The 13,387-nt window shown below is 39.7% G+C and overlaps 1 protein-coding gene across 2 annotated transcripts in view; it reads right to left on the reverse strand.

Moving 5' to 3' along the window:
- The window catches only part of hbs1l (HBS1-like translational GTPase), a 42,889-nt gene extending 30,944 nt beyond the window's left edge, over positions 1-11,945 (reverse strand). Inside the window, exons 1-5 of one of the 2 annotated variants that reach the window (XM_034699234.1) lie at positions 11,722-11,945; positions 11,031-11,099; positions 9,438-9,569; positions 7,678-7,929; positions 4,063-6,510 (exon numbers count right to left, since the gene is read on the reverse strand). In XM_034699234.1, coding sequence (XP_034555125.1) covers positions 5,060-6,510; positions 7,678-7,929; positions 9,438-9,569; positions 11,031-11,099; positions 11,722-11,764 — 1,947 coding nt within the window. In that variant the 5' untranslated portion in view covers positions 11,765-11,945 and the 3' untranslated portion in view covers positions 4,063-5,059. Of the gene's footprint in view, positions 1-4,062; positions 6,511-7,677; positions 7,930-9,437; positions 9,570-11,030; positions 11,100-11,721 lie in introns of those variants that run through there. The other variant, XM_034699233.1, reaches the window with a different exon arrangement.
- Between the last annotated feature and the right edge of the window lie 1,442 nt (positions 11,946-13,387).

Raw genomic sequence — 13,387 nt, forward strand, 5'->3', positions numbered from 1 at the left:
GTAAAGGGACCATGTACTATATTTAACATAAATGTCACCATTTGATGCGTTGTACCAGAGTTAGCTTAAAGCTAATTTATATCTGCATCTTTTGATGTCTTCAGTATTAATCTACAATGCTGAAATTAATTACAATAAATATAAACAATTGAATGAGAAGGTGTGTCCAAACTGTATGTCCATTTATTATACAGTCTATGGTTTTCTTTTTTTGGAGGAGGAGGAGGAGGAGGAGTTCAGCAACTCAATTAAAAACTGTAACAGAGAGGCCAATGATTTCATTCTTTATGTGTCATTGGCCCATTTATAGAGTTGAATCAAGTCATATCCTGCAGGCGTTTTATAAAACAGGATCATGTTCCCAAGAATGATGTAACGTCTCATTTACACCCTTAGCTTTCAACTTCAAACCATAGACTGTATAAATAATGGACGTAGTATCCGTGACGTCACCTATCTGTTCCTGAAGCGCTGTTTTGAGGCTGATCGTCGGCGGGAGCCATATTGGAAATGCTGAACTCAACTTAACTGCTGTGGAGCGAGTGTGAGGTAAAGAGGTGGGCTTTGAGCCTCCTAGCCAACAGCTACAGTGTTCCCGCCTGTCAATCAAGTCAGCTGTGCCTCTCATAATGGAAATCTCGTAATCTTAATATCTTCAAAATTGCTGCGTAATGAAAAAATCCCCCCCCTACAGTGTGCAGATTGAGAAATGAGCTATCCAGATTACACTTGTTTTTGTACGTGGTTGTAAACGTGTTTATTTCTGCTGTAAAGATCGTCTTTTTTGAATTGGTGTGCATGTGGTTTCGGTTCTTCCAGAGCCAGCCTCAAGTGGACATTCGATGAACTGCAGTTTTAAACACTGCCGCATTGCCTTCAATTCTCGTGGTTGCCACTTTCTTCAAAACCATAAACAATCTGATTCTAAAATACATATAAGTAACAAGGTGACCCTCCCTATAGGTTCCTGTTACTTCAAGCTACTCTACAAAGACATAAATCTCTCTCACTTCAGTACTACTGTGATTGCACCAAGACATTACTGCAGGATGTTAAAATAAACAGATAGTGAACCAGAGTGAAATCTAAAGCCTCAAACCATCACATCAATGCTTTATGATGACTTTATTTGCCTCTAAACTTGCAGCTCTTACACATCTTTAAATAAGACTGCAGCTTTTTCCATCTATGAGTTGCTCTCAGCCTTTTTCTTCCTGTTAACACTCTGTACCACAACAAAGAAGGAGAACTGATGGTACAAATATGAGACCAAATGCACCCGCTCTCTTTTGACCACTTGTTGTGAAATAAATGGTATTTTCCATTTGGCACCACATCACAACTGAACTGAGTGTTTGCAACATGTACGCCTTGCAGAAGTGCAGAGCCTGTAAAGACACAGAATGATTTGATCTGTCGAAGCTTGTGACAAAGCTGTGAAAAAGCTGAGAGACATGATCAGATTTTCCTACGTAGGTGGTGTAAGAGAGACACAGGCAGAGTAAGATGATCGGCTGCTGTGTGTGTGTGTGTGTGTGTGTGTGTGTGTGTGTGTGTGTGTGTGTGTGTGTGTGTGTGTGTGTGTGTGCGTGTGTGTGTAGTTGTGTGCGTGTGTGTGCTTGGGGTGACATTTTCTCCAAGAGTGCGGCTTCCTGCTCAAACCCACACGCTGGCTCGCCTTGAGAGAAAAAAAGGACAAACTGTTGCTGGACAAACTCATTTGTTAATAACGCTTACTCATATCTGGATCTTCACCCTTTAAAATGCCTTCAATGCAAACCTCCAGCGACGCAAAAAACACACAGACCTCATCATCCCAAATTATTTCCAAACATCACATTGCTCCCAGGAGTACGTGTCGGCTGAGAAACCTGTTTGACTTCTAATGTTTGACTTGTCATTATTACCACAGTCTGCCCTTTATTATCTATCACGCCCCTCAGGCTCACCTATGTGTCTATGTTTGACACCCTGAGGGTCCACTTCACTCAACTCTCTGCACCTGTATAAAGTTTACACACATTAAGCCCGAGCCCTTCGCTCAAAAAGAGTTCTCACACATAAAGACAACAATGAAACTGTGAAAGAAAATGACTGAACAGTGCGGGGAGTTTGACATCAGCCCCTATCATCTCCTCCCATGTAATAACCACAATACACAGCAGCGTCCTGACGACCACAGTAAGAACAATACCCTCTTTTTCTCATGTGTGAGTGTGCGAGGGGGTGAACCGGTCCTTGTCCAAGCTTTAGTTTGAAACTTTCATGTCTTCAGGAGCATGACTATCCATTCAAACCAATACCGATGACTCACACTCAGATGTGAGATATCTGAAGATATGAAGAAAAAGCAAACCTACAAAAAATGCTCTGCACCAGATACACATCGCAGTTTTTTTTTTCGAAACCATGTCACATCTAAGTGGGTATTTCAGCTAATACACACCTAAGATATCACGACGGTTTGGCAAGAACTCGTCTTTTTCTTTGGAAACACCTTCTCATTCAACGGTTTGTATTTATTTTAATTATTTGAAACACTGTAGATTAATACCAAAGACATCAGAACTATGAAATAACATATATGGAATTACTTAATTAACAAAAAAGTGTTAAACAAAGCAGAATATGTTTTATATTTTAGATTCTGTAAAGTAGCCCCCATTTTCCTTCATGACAGCTTCCCACACTCTTGGTATTCTCTCAGTCTGCTTCATGAAGTGGTCTCCTGGAATGGTTTCTAATTAAAATGAGCCTTGTCAAGAGTTCATTTGTAGAATGACTTGCCTTCTTAATGTGTTTGAGACCATCAGTTGTGTTGTTCAGAGGTAGGGTTAGTACACAATGGATAGCCCTATTTGATTACTGTTGTAATCCAGATTACGGCAAAACCATATTACTTCATAGTTTTGATGTCTTCAGTATTAATCTACAATGTTGAAAATAATTAGAATAAATAAAAACCATTGAATAAGAAGGTGTGTACAAACTTTTGACTGGTAGTGAATGGTCCATGTATTTCAGATTTAAGTAAGGAAAAAAGACTGTTTTAATATATAACATTGAGTTACTTCAGTATAACACTCGTAAAAAAAACAGAGCTGGGCGAAATTGAAAAGGATGTTATCTGGGAGTTAGTAGTCTAGTAAATAGCCAAAATATCTTAACTAATGAAGTTTAGTAGCCTCTCTTGTCGATCATGCTTTCGCCATAGACTGTATATAAATAATGGACGTAGTATCCATGAGGTCCCCCATCTGTTCCTGAGCAGTTTTGAAGCCAATCGGCGGCGGCAGCCATATTGGAAATGTAGAACTCAACCAGGCAAAGTGTGACGTAAAGAGGCGGAGTTTGAACCTCCTAGCCAACAGCTACAGTGTTCCCGTCCAGGAATCAAGTCAGTCATGTCCTTATTTGGGCAAAAACTCGTAATCTTAATATCTTCTGAACCGTCACGTCAGAAAAATAATTCACCCCCCGTACAGTGTGTGCCGATATAGAAATTAGCTACGTAAACCGAAGCCGTTTTTTGAACCAGGCTGTAAATGTGGTTATTAATTCTACAAAGATCGTCTTTTTTGAATTGGTGTGTATGTGGTTTCCGGTGTTTCTGCAGCCAGCCTGAAGCGGATTCTGGATGAATTGCAGTTTATAACACTTCCACATGGGCTTCATATTTTGAAGCCGGAGGTTGGCGCTTGGTTTTCGCTCTGCTTTGTAGCTGGTAGGTTTTCTTCAGTGTTTCTCCAGCTGTGTTTATATTCCGCTCCATAATCTTTAAACCTGCCTACTTCTCACCCTGCGACATGATTGGCTGTTCCATGCAGACCTCTTCTTCTGTTCAATGTCAGGTGGGAACTAGCCTTTAAGACACACTAGCGCCCCCTCCCTTTCCAGGGATTAGGGGATGTAATCAAAGGTTTAAATATATCAACGTTTTATCGTACATTTGTTATGTTTATATTGAGAAAAACAATATCACGATAATTATTGTTTTATCGCCCAGCCCTACTCAGACACACAAAAGCACACAACCAGAGAGACACACCCAGACACAGGTGCTTTAAGAGTACACAACCTTAGTCAACTTTATTACAAACTTTACAAATTATACTTTGGCAGAGTGTGCAGACACACCCAGCATAACTCAAACCATTTGTAAATCCTAATACTAAAAGTAAAGCGCTCTTTATTCTCAGTCATTTTAAAATTGAGTCATTCCTACCTTAGATTTTAAAACTCTTCATTGTTCTGTGTGTGTGTTGCTTTGTATGCACGTGCAGACTACCTCATGGGAAAATCTCCAGGTGTCCCCCCAAACCAAAATGTCTACCCCATGATCTCTAACCCAGGCAGCAGAAGAAACCAGCACAATGGTTAACTGATCCAAATTCCAATTGCTGCAGCACACCTGCAAACAAAATCAACCTCTTTTTCTCTGTAGAGGGTTCATGCAGCTCAAAAAAAAAAATAGAAAAGAGGCCATGCAAAAGCAGAGAGGCATCCTTACACTGTCATTTTCTCTAGTTAAGATCAGACTACTTCCCTTTCATACAAAAACATGTGGATTAAAAAGGCCAGAGGCTTTCTATGCATACAAAAATAAGAATTCAAAGTAAGAAAAACTATTCTAAAAGTTTTTAAAACATTAAAAGGTCATTGAAATACTGATAGCTGCGATACATTTCAAGCTGCCAGGCTGACTGAGTCGTTACATTTTGATCTAGTTTGACTCCAACATAATTTTTCTATAAGTAGCAATGATATAAGACGTGTTCATGTGTCTCTATAAAAGAAGAAATACTGTAGTTAGTTGTTAATATATTTTTAAGTACATCAGCAGACTCTGTTGGTCCCAAAAGTTCCTTTACTCCACATGACTGGATTCGGTAAACAGTAAAAAAAAAAGTCTCACAAGCTGCTGACCCTGAGAGCTGCATCTTACTGACTTCAGTTCATTTGTTGGAGTAAAAACCGCAAAGCATGATCCAAGGTTCTCGTCCCAAGAGTAGATTTAGCACCAACACGGACGCATGACATAGAAGCTTTGTTCCCTTCTCTACCGGGTGAAAGCTTTTTGCTGGTTTGCGCGGACGATGTCATCAGGAGAGGGTGTATTGAAGGTGAATGGTACTATCGGCGAGGGTGGTGTTTCCTGCTCTTTGGATTTGTCTTGTGACGAACAGAGGAAGGCCTGGTAACCACTTCCTGTCCTCTGACCTCTTAATTTTCCCCTCATCACATTCCTCATCCTCCTTTGTTGTCGGCGGCTCTGAATGGACAACGTTATCGCAAAAACCGACGGTTCTGCAAAAACAGAGGTAACCGGAGCTGGAGAGAACGGCGAAGGGAGATCCTGGTCAAAGAGACGAGGGCTCGCTCCCTCCGATTGGGCCATGAGCGCGCTCAGATCGATGGCCTGCTTCGGCTTAGTTGGCCTGGAGCTTTGGTGGTGTGGTCTGTGGTCGAGCCGACGCTGTGTCCTACTCTCTGAAGTACTCTTTGCCAACATGCCAGCCCCTTCTGGTTTTGCTGGTAAGAGGAGCGAGCTGAGAGAGTAATGTGACCCATTTGAGGTGGTTGAGGTTTTGCCTTTGTGTGTAGATGCCAAATGTGACAAAGAGAGAAGCTCAGTGGTGGCAGGTGGCTGCTTCAGAGCCGGTGGTTCAGTGCTGGTTTGATGCTGCAGGGCTAGCTGAGACAATGAAACAGTCCCACCCAAGCATGCAGAGGTTATGTTTGCTGGAACAGTAAAAGTGTTTCCAACTTGTTCAGTGCTTTGTGATTGTGATGGAGCGCTTGTGTTCCTGTTTTGGTGCTGTGACGCGAGCTCGGAGAGTGACAGAGTTTGCACAGGTGTAGCCGCAGAAGTTCCGCCGCTCTGGGGAGCTGGGAAAGAGTTCATTGAAGTTGTTGGACTGCGGTTTGAATGCTCCTGCATCAGATCAGCTAACGATAGGCCCCCCTTAGGGACAGCTATTGTGGCTTTGACTCCAGTCCCACCTCCTGCTGCATGCTGATTACTCTGAAGGACGGAACTGAGACTCCCAAATCCAGGAGGAGCAGCCAAAGAGGAGCTTGCTGTTGTTATCTTGGGGTTGCTTAAAGACAGACTACTGAGTGAAAGGAGGGAAGGAGCTGAGCCTTGCGATGTAGCGGACATGTTTAAAGACGCCAACGTGCCCAATGAAAGAGTACTCTGATTAGGTGAGTGAGGTCCCATCGTGAGAGCGCTTAACGAGGGAATATTCACACCTTGCCCTATGTCAACTCCAGACCCTTTACTCTTCTGCACATGCTCAGACATGAGCTGTGACAGACTGATACCGCTACCAACACCTGGACCGGTCGAGTTATTGTTTTCAGAGTTTCCAACCGCGGGGTCAGCCTCATGTCGAGTTAAGAGGTCACTTAAGTTCAGCGCACTATTTCGCACGCCTGGTTGAGTGTGTTTGCACCCTTCAGTCTGGGTTTTATGAGTGTGTGTGAGAGAAGCAGACAAGAAGGCTCCTTACCTTACGAAAGCCAATTGCAGTTGTCGAAGAGAAGAGGCAGGAGGACCGCCGATGAAAGAGGGAGGGATTGTTCGGTAAATAAGAGGGACGAGAACAGAGAAAAGGCACTTTGTTAAACACTTGCATAGATGTGTCATTTATTCAGAATATTTACATTAATAGTCAATTTAAAGTACAACCTTCAGCTCTCATCCTTATTTGACTTAAGCTTCAATTATTGAGCACTTCACCTCTTTGTGTTTCTGAACCGAAGTATTATTCATCTAGATTATTTTACAGACTGTTGTTCAAGGTGAAAAAAAAAAGGGATCAAATATTTGGTGTTTTTATTGTTATTGCTTGTTTACCTTTTGCACTTTAAAAAAATATATATTAACCTATATATTTTATTGTATTTTCACTACTATTTATTTTCTTATTTATTTATTGATTTATCTTTTATTTTAAATCATTGTCATTTAGCATTATTGGTTGTTTTTGCATTCTTTCACTTGTTTTTTTTCTTATACAAAAAAACATCACTTGCTTTAATTGTTTACATTGATCTTCTTTATGTAATGTGTAAAAATTAAAAAAAACAGATCTTTGAAAAATACAATATATTTGGTGATTTCAATGTTATTGCTTTTTTACTGTTTGCACTTATTTATTTCTTAAATGTTTTCACTATTATTTATTTTCGTATTTACTTATTTGACTTTTATCTTAAATTATTATCATTTATCATTATTGGTTGCTTTTTCATTAATTCACTTTTTTTTTCTTATTCAAAAAAAAATCTATTGTTTACATTGATCTTCTGTATGTAATATGTAATTCAAATAAACAGATCTTTGAAAAATACAAAATATTTGCTGTTCAGAATCCTGTGATGGCTTTGTGTAATTGTCAGGTCATGGTCAGGTAATGCAAATATAAAATCAACCAACTGGGAATTATTCCATTTAAGGAAACTAGAATGATTAGAAACTATGTGGAAAGACAGAAATATGTACATAAAACTAACAATTAAGTACCTTACTTGTTTAGATGACAGACTGTAATTTCTTTTCAAATCCAGTGTCTTTGTTTATCAAATAACTTGAGAAAAAAATCCACAAACAGTCAATCTCTTCTGTATAATTCCAGAGAATTGGTCGATCATAATTTGATCCGGGTGTACCTTTCTCAGCGACAGCCTCTTGTTTGACCCTCTGAGGAAGCGGTGATTTCTCCTGGCTCACTCTTCCAACCACAGCGACGTCTTCACTGCCACTTTTGTTGACCGGGGCCGTCTTCGTGTCTTCAGACAGGACTGCATCCAATGCCTTCTGTGGGTCAAATCCACATCTTACGGCTGCCTGGGTCAGGACTGAGTCTGGCATAGCATCCCCCAGCACAGTCCGCATATGGTCCAGACATGAGTACAGCTTGGCTGGAGAGAACAACACATAAGGCAGTCACATATTTTGGGTACTTAAATACTTTTCAACATGGCATGCTTCTTATGACAATGCAAATCTTAGGACATGTTTGTAGAGCGTCTTTGCTGTGATTTGGAGTTATATAAATAAAGATTGATTGATGACTCTTACATGCAGAGAGCAGAGGACAGAGAGGACACCTGGTCCCTTTATGTTTCCTGTTTGTCCCAGGCTTCTCACCACTAAACAGCTAACACTCATAAGATGTCCAGAATAAGAAAAATACAAAAGAGGAAGCACACTCTTTCAGATTGACACACCAGCTCAAACTTCTTCTTGATCATTATTGATAATTCGATGAAACATTGTGTTTGGAGTAAACATTATTTTTAGAAAAATCTCATTGACTTTGCATGTCATTACTGTAAACAATATGTAACAGTTCAGTGACCCTTTCTATACAAGTACAACATGTAAGCTAGAAGTCCAAATGATTAGAAATTAACCAGTTTTGTGTGATGAGTTCATATTTAGTTTCAATGTAATGAAAATAGGTATTAATGTCATTTGACTTTGAGTAGTATGGCATGGATGTTCAAATTGTGGTGTTGTGACAACTCTACTGTCATGAAGAAAACAATTAAAATTCAACCAAGACGTTTAAAAGATAGATTTCATGTGTTTTTGTTGTGAACAATCGGCACATTTCCAAACACACAGGCCCAATATCAATGTCCTCCCTAAGCCCTGAGCCCTGAGCCCTTCTTGACCCAGTTGACGTCACCTGGAAAGTGTTTGAGGGCAAGGCAAAACTGTAGAACTGGGAATGGGACAGCAGCACTTTTCCACTTCTCACGTGACCTGCATGACGTCATGGAGCTCACCTTAGAGGCATTAGGATTTTTTAATGCAACATTTTACTTTCCTCAAATTCAAGGCTTTTAAGGGACAGACCAACTGCTTAACCAACACATTTAGAATATATAAATATAAAACTATAGGCTAAATATATAAATTCCACTGTAGCCTATATGTGTGAAGAAACATAGATTGTGACTGATTAACGCAGTTTTCTAAATTTATACATACAGGGAAACTTTTTTTGTCATGCAACAATGGTTGCACCTTGCTTAATTTTTACCGTCTCTCTTTTTTTAATTACTTCTTACGGGGTTCGTTTACCCTTCCATGCTCACGGGCTTCCCCTGGGAATCTATGAATTATGGGTAATTCCCTCACGCTAAGCCTGCAAAAAATGCTCACTTGCCAGAAGTGAGCATAAAGGGCTCAAAAAGTCTGTGAGAGATCCCCTACACACTTGAAGATTTGACAGTGGGACAGCCCTAAGCCCTAATAGACTTAGCAGGAACGCACCTCATAGTCAGTGAGTGTCTGAGTGTGGACATTGAGGTCAGGCCATACATTCACAAAAAAAACACTGTACAGGTAAGGAGATCAATTTTCACCTACAAACTGTTGCATGTACTTTATTATACAACACACACATTCATTGTATTACCTTGATCAAGAGGGTCAAGGTTGTGGCTGACAGTGGGGGACATCGGTACATCCTCTTCTTCATATTCTTCCTCCTCTAAGGTCTCTTCTTTTGGTGCTTGCCTCTCTTGACGTGAGTAGATGAACTGATTTGCTGTTTGAACCAAAAACACCTTCACTTAGGAGCTGATCAACTCAAGGATGAGCTATCAAATCATAGCCTTTAACCTCCTGTTACGATGACCCTTTTTAAAGTTCAAAAATCTTTTTGCTATGAAACTTCTGCTTTGCTTAATTAGCGTGAACAACATATAAAATGAAAATGGCTCATTTCACACATTAGCAAACCCCTCCCCTGCATGTTTATATTGCATAGATACTGGTTGTGGGGTCAATTTGACCCTGCAGTCAAAGTGGAGGCTAAAAGGGGTCAGAAGTGTCAAATACTAAATGTTTCTTTGCAACTGTGTTCATAAAAAAACAAGTGAGTTATCCTCATTGAACCATTATCTGTGTGAATTAAAGAACACCATTGCACTAAATATTGATTTAAATGGTTAGTAATGGAGTTAATGATGAGATTTTAAAAATGTTTATTGGGATTTTTTGGGTTCTGACTAGGGATGACCACAATTAATCGATTATCGATTAATTGATTGTTAAGTAATTACTCGAAACACACATTTTTGTTATCAATTTTCCGTCACGTGGAACAAACATCATGTGGTCTCATATTACACTCATCTATCATGGAGGTGTTTTAAGTTTAAAGCATGTTTCGATGTGAATCAGCTGTTAAAGATGTTGCGCACAGCGGAGACGCTCAGCTGGCGGCTGCGGCTGTGCGTCAGGTCTCCACGTGCGCTTTTTAAAAGAGGATCAATACAAAACTGCTGCCAACAACGACACGGACACAAAGGTTGACAGCTTTAAACAGGATATTTCCCAACTTTGGATACGGAGGCAACAGACAGGTGGGAAATTCTGGTAGGCTCCGTTTACAGACCAGCATCATCAGAGCCGTCTGGGCTTTTCTCCAGCGGGACTGATTATGACCCGGTTGCGCTCTTGGCTGACACCTGACCGAATACACATGTTTATTTTTCTCAATAAGAACGAGTAGACAGAAAACTGGACACTGTGAGTCTGAAGTACTTTTCTGCTAGTATTATGAGCCTTCACTTTCTAAGATTATGTCCGCGTGGAATATTTCTATGAGGCTGTTTGTTGATATTCTGCGTGTCAAACGTCAGTTATATGCATTTTGTTGCTGTAGAAAATATAATTTAGGGGGAAAACAACGTATTTGGCCTTGTTTTTGACATAAGAATAATAATGTTTTTTTTATCAATTAATCGATAATTGATCGTTAACATTTCCAAAAATCGATCACGGAAAATACTTAAAATGTACATCCCTAGTTCTGACACTTTTGGATCATTAAATATGCCCCGGGTCAAGTTGACCCAGGAACATTATTGCTGTCCCTGAGAAACGAACATAACAGGAGGGTTAATTAAACTTTAAGTAGTTGACAGGAGAGTTAAAGTACAACTAAATATATGAAAGGAACCTCTAACAGATTACTTATGATTTTGCCTCCACTGATACCAACCTGTTGCTGGTGATATACAGCAGTAGTCCTCCTCCACAGACTGGCCATACATGTCATCATCGTCAAAGTCTAGAAAAACAAACATAAGTTAATATAGTTATATCCCATTCTCTGCTTTACTCTCTACATACACGTCACAAATGATGCTGTAGCAAAGAGAAACAGAACACACAATAAGTATCACTTTGCTGTGTCAGCAGCTTCAATGAAAGGATAACATACTGGAAATTGGAGCCAGGAACACGTAACTTAAACATTTCCCAGGACTTTTAATGGATATGTATTCTTAGTAACTCACTAATCAAGAGCCTGTCACTTTAACATGTCTTAAAAGTTATATTAGATTGAACCTTTCAGGAGAAATATGGGTTTAGCAAGCTAGCTGGGTAGCTAGTGTTACCTTACAAAACAAACATTATGTAGTTACTGGCTGCAAAAACGTAGCCACAGTAACAACGCCAGCTATATAAGCTTGGGTTTATAAAATCTTCTTGTTCTGCATCGAAACTGATCTTGTGCCCTCTGCCAAGTGACACGACATCAATCTTATCTTGGCAGCAGAACATGCTAAGCTAGCTGCCTCGGCTAATATCAATAACAGAGGCAGCTAGCTTAGAGAGCTAGCTAGCTTAGCAGGCCCAGCCGTGACGTTTTAACCGTTAACATCAGTTTTTAAGTTCCGGTGAGATACCTTCATCGTAGTTGTACCCTCGAACATTTCTGTGCCGAGACATGTTTGTTTATTGATGTTCTCCCGGCCCCAGCGTCAGTATTTATCGGCTCACAGACTGTGTTGACATGTGTCTCTCTGCCCTGCTGCCATTGCTACTGCTGCTGCTGCTGTGTGCGTGAAAGTGGAGCAATACGTGAAGGCAGAGAGGAATTCAGTCTGCAAATACGAAAATATAAAAATATAATTTAACATTAAACGTTTTTAATTCTGCCACATATTTGTCTTTCACTGTATTAACAACATTTGTATAAAAAATAAAAAATAAATACAACTTTTACTTTTGTGACGTACTTCCGGTTAAACTCAACTTCTGCTGCTCTGAAGCCAGGGATCAGATCTTAACATGCCCTCAGTCAGAAACAGAAACTATCATACAAAAACTTGTTGTTTGTAGAGCTTATTATCAGAAGTTGAAATTAAATATGAAAAAACTGAACTTCATGAGGTGAACCAAAGTATAAATTGAATATACATTATTACCAGTGGTGGACAGTAACAGAGTAAATTTACTTGAGTACTGTACTTTACTTGAGTATTATTTTTGGGGGGAACTTATTACTTTTACTCCACTACATTCAGAAGACAATCATTGTACTTTTGACTCCACTAAATTTCTTTATTTTTTTTTTTTAAGTTGTGTTTTTGGGCATTTTTGGCTTTAATGATAGGACAGCAGAGAGACAGGAAATGTGGAGAGTAGAGAGTGGGGGAGGACATGCAGCAAATGGTCGACCGGCTGGGAGTCGAACCGGCGACCTATCCGACGGGGACCATAGCCTCTATACGTGGGGCACTTAGACCGCTAGGCCTATCAGTGCTTTCTATCAGTGCTCTAGTTACTCACTACTTTTGATTTGAAGCCAGCTGATGAATTTCCTCCTCTTTTCTGAAATCTGATCCCTAAGACAGTAAAATGTGTTTGTGTAGTTCTGTTTGTCTCAGTGGTTTAGCCATACCTGTATATAGTGAGTCTCCACGCAAACACAGAGCAAATTTCACTCAGATCAGGAAGTTCATTTAGAGGTGGCAATGATGGCTACAATTCTTCACCTTATCTTCAACCCATGTTATAGAGGTCTTTGAAATGAAGAATGATGCGTATCGTGTGAAATGTTCTCCCTGTTTTCCACTCTGCCCAAACATACAAACATTCACTGACCAACCTGAGAGAGCGTGTTGAGCTACGTAAAAAAAAATTCATTCCAGATGAACATTTCAAACTAAGTTGTCTCAAACTAAGTTGTCTGTGCTTGGAGTAACTTATTTTCTGTTTTTATAACATGGTATAGTTTTTAGAGATATCAAGTAATGGTTTCTAAATAAACATAATCTAACAGAATGTGCTCCTATGTATTCTTGGCTGCACTCATGCTTTGTGAAAATACTTTTTGAGATTTTTTAAGAAGTGCTTTGAATACTTAAGTATTCTTAAAAGCAAGTACTCAAGTACTTTAACTCAAGTAATAATCCACTTGTATTGGAGTAATATTTTTCCTGGAGTATCTATACTTTGACTTAAGTAATGAAGCTGTGTACTTTGTCCACCACTGATTATTAGGATGATTGCAGGGTTAGTCTGCCACAGAGTCACACACATAGAGACAAACACACTCCTTTCACTGGG

This window comes from Notolabrus celidotus, chromosome 13, assembly GCF_009762535.1.
Source record: "Notolabrus celidotus isolate fNotCel1 chromosome 13, fNotCel1.pri, whole genome shotgun sequence".
Taxonomy (NCBI): domain Eukaryota; kingdom Metazoa; phylum Chordata; class Actinopteri; order Labriformes; family Labridae; genus Notolabrus; species Notolabrus celidotus.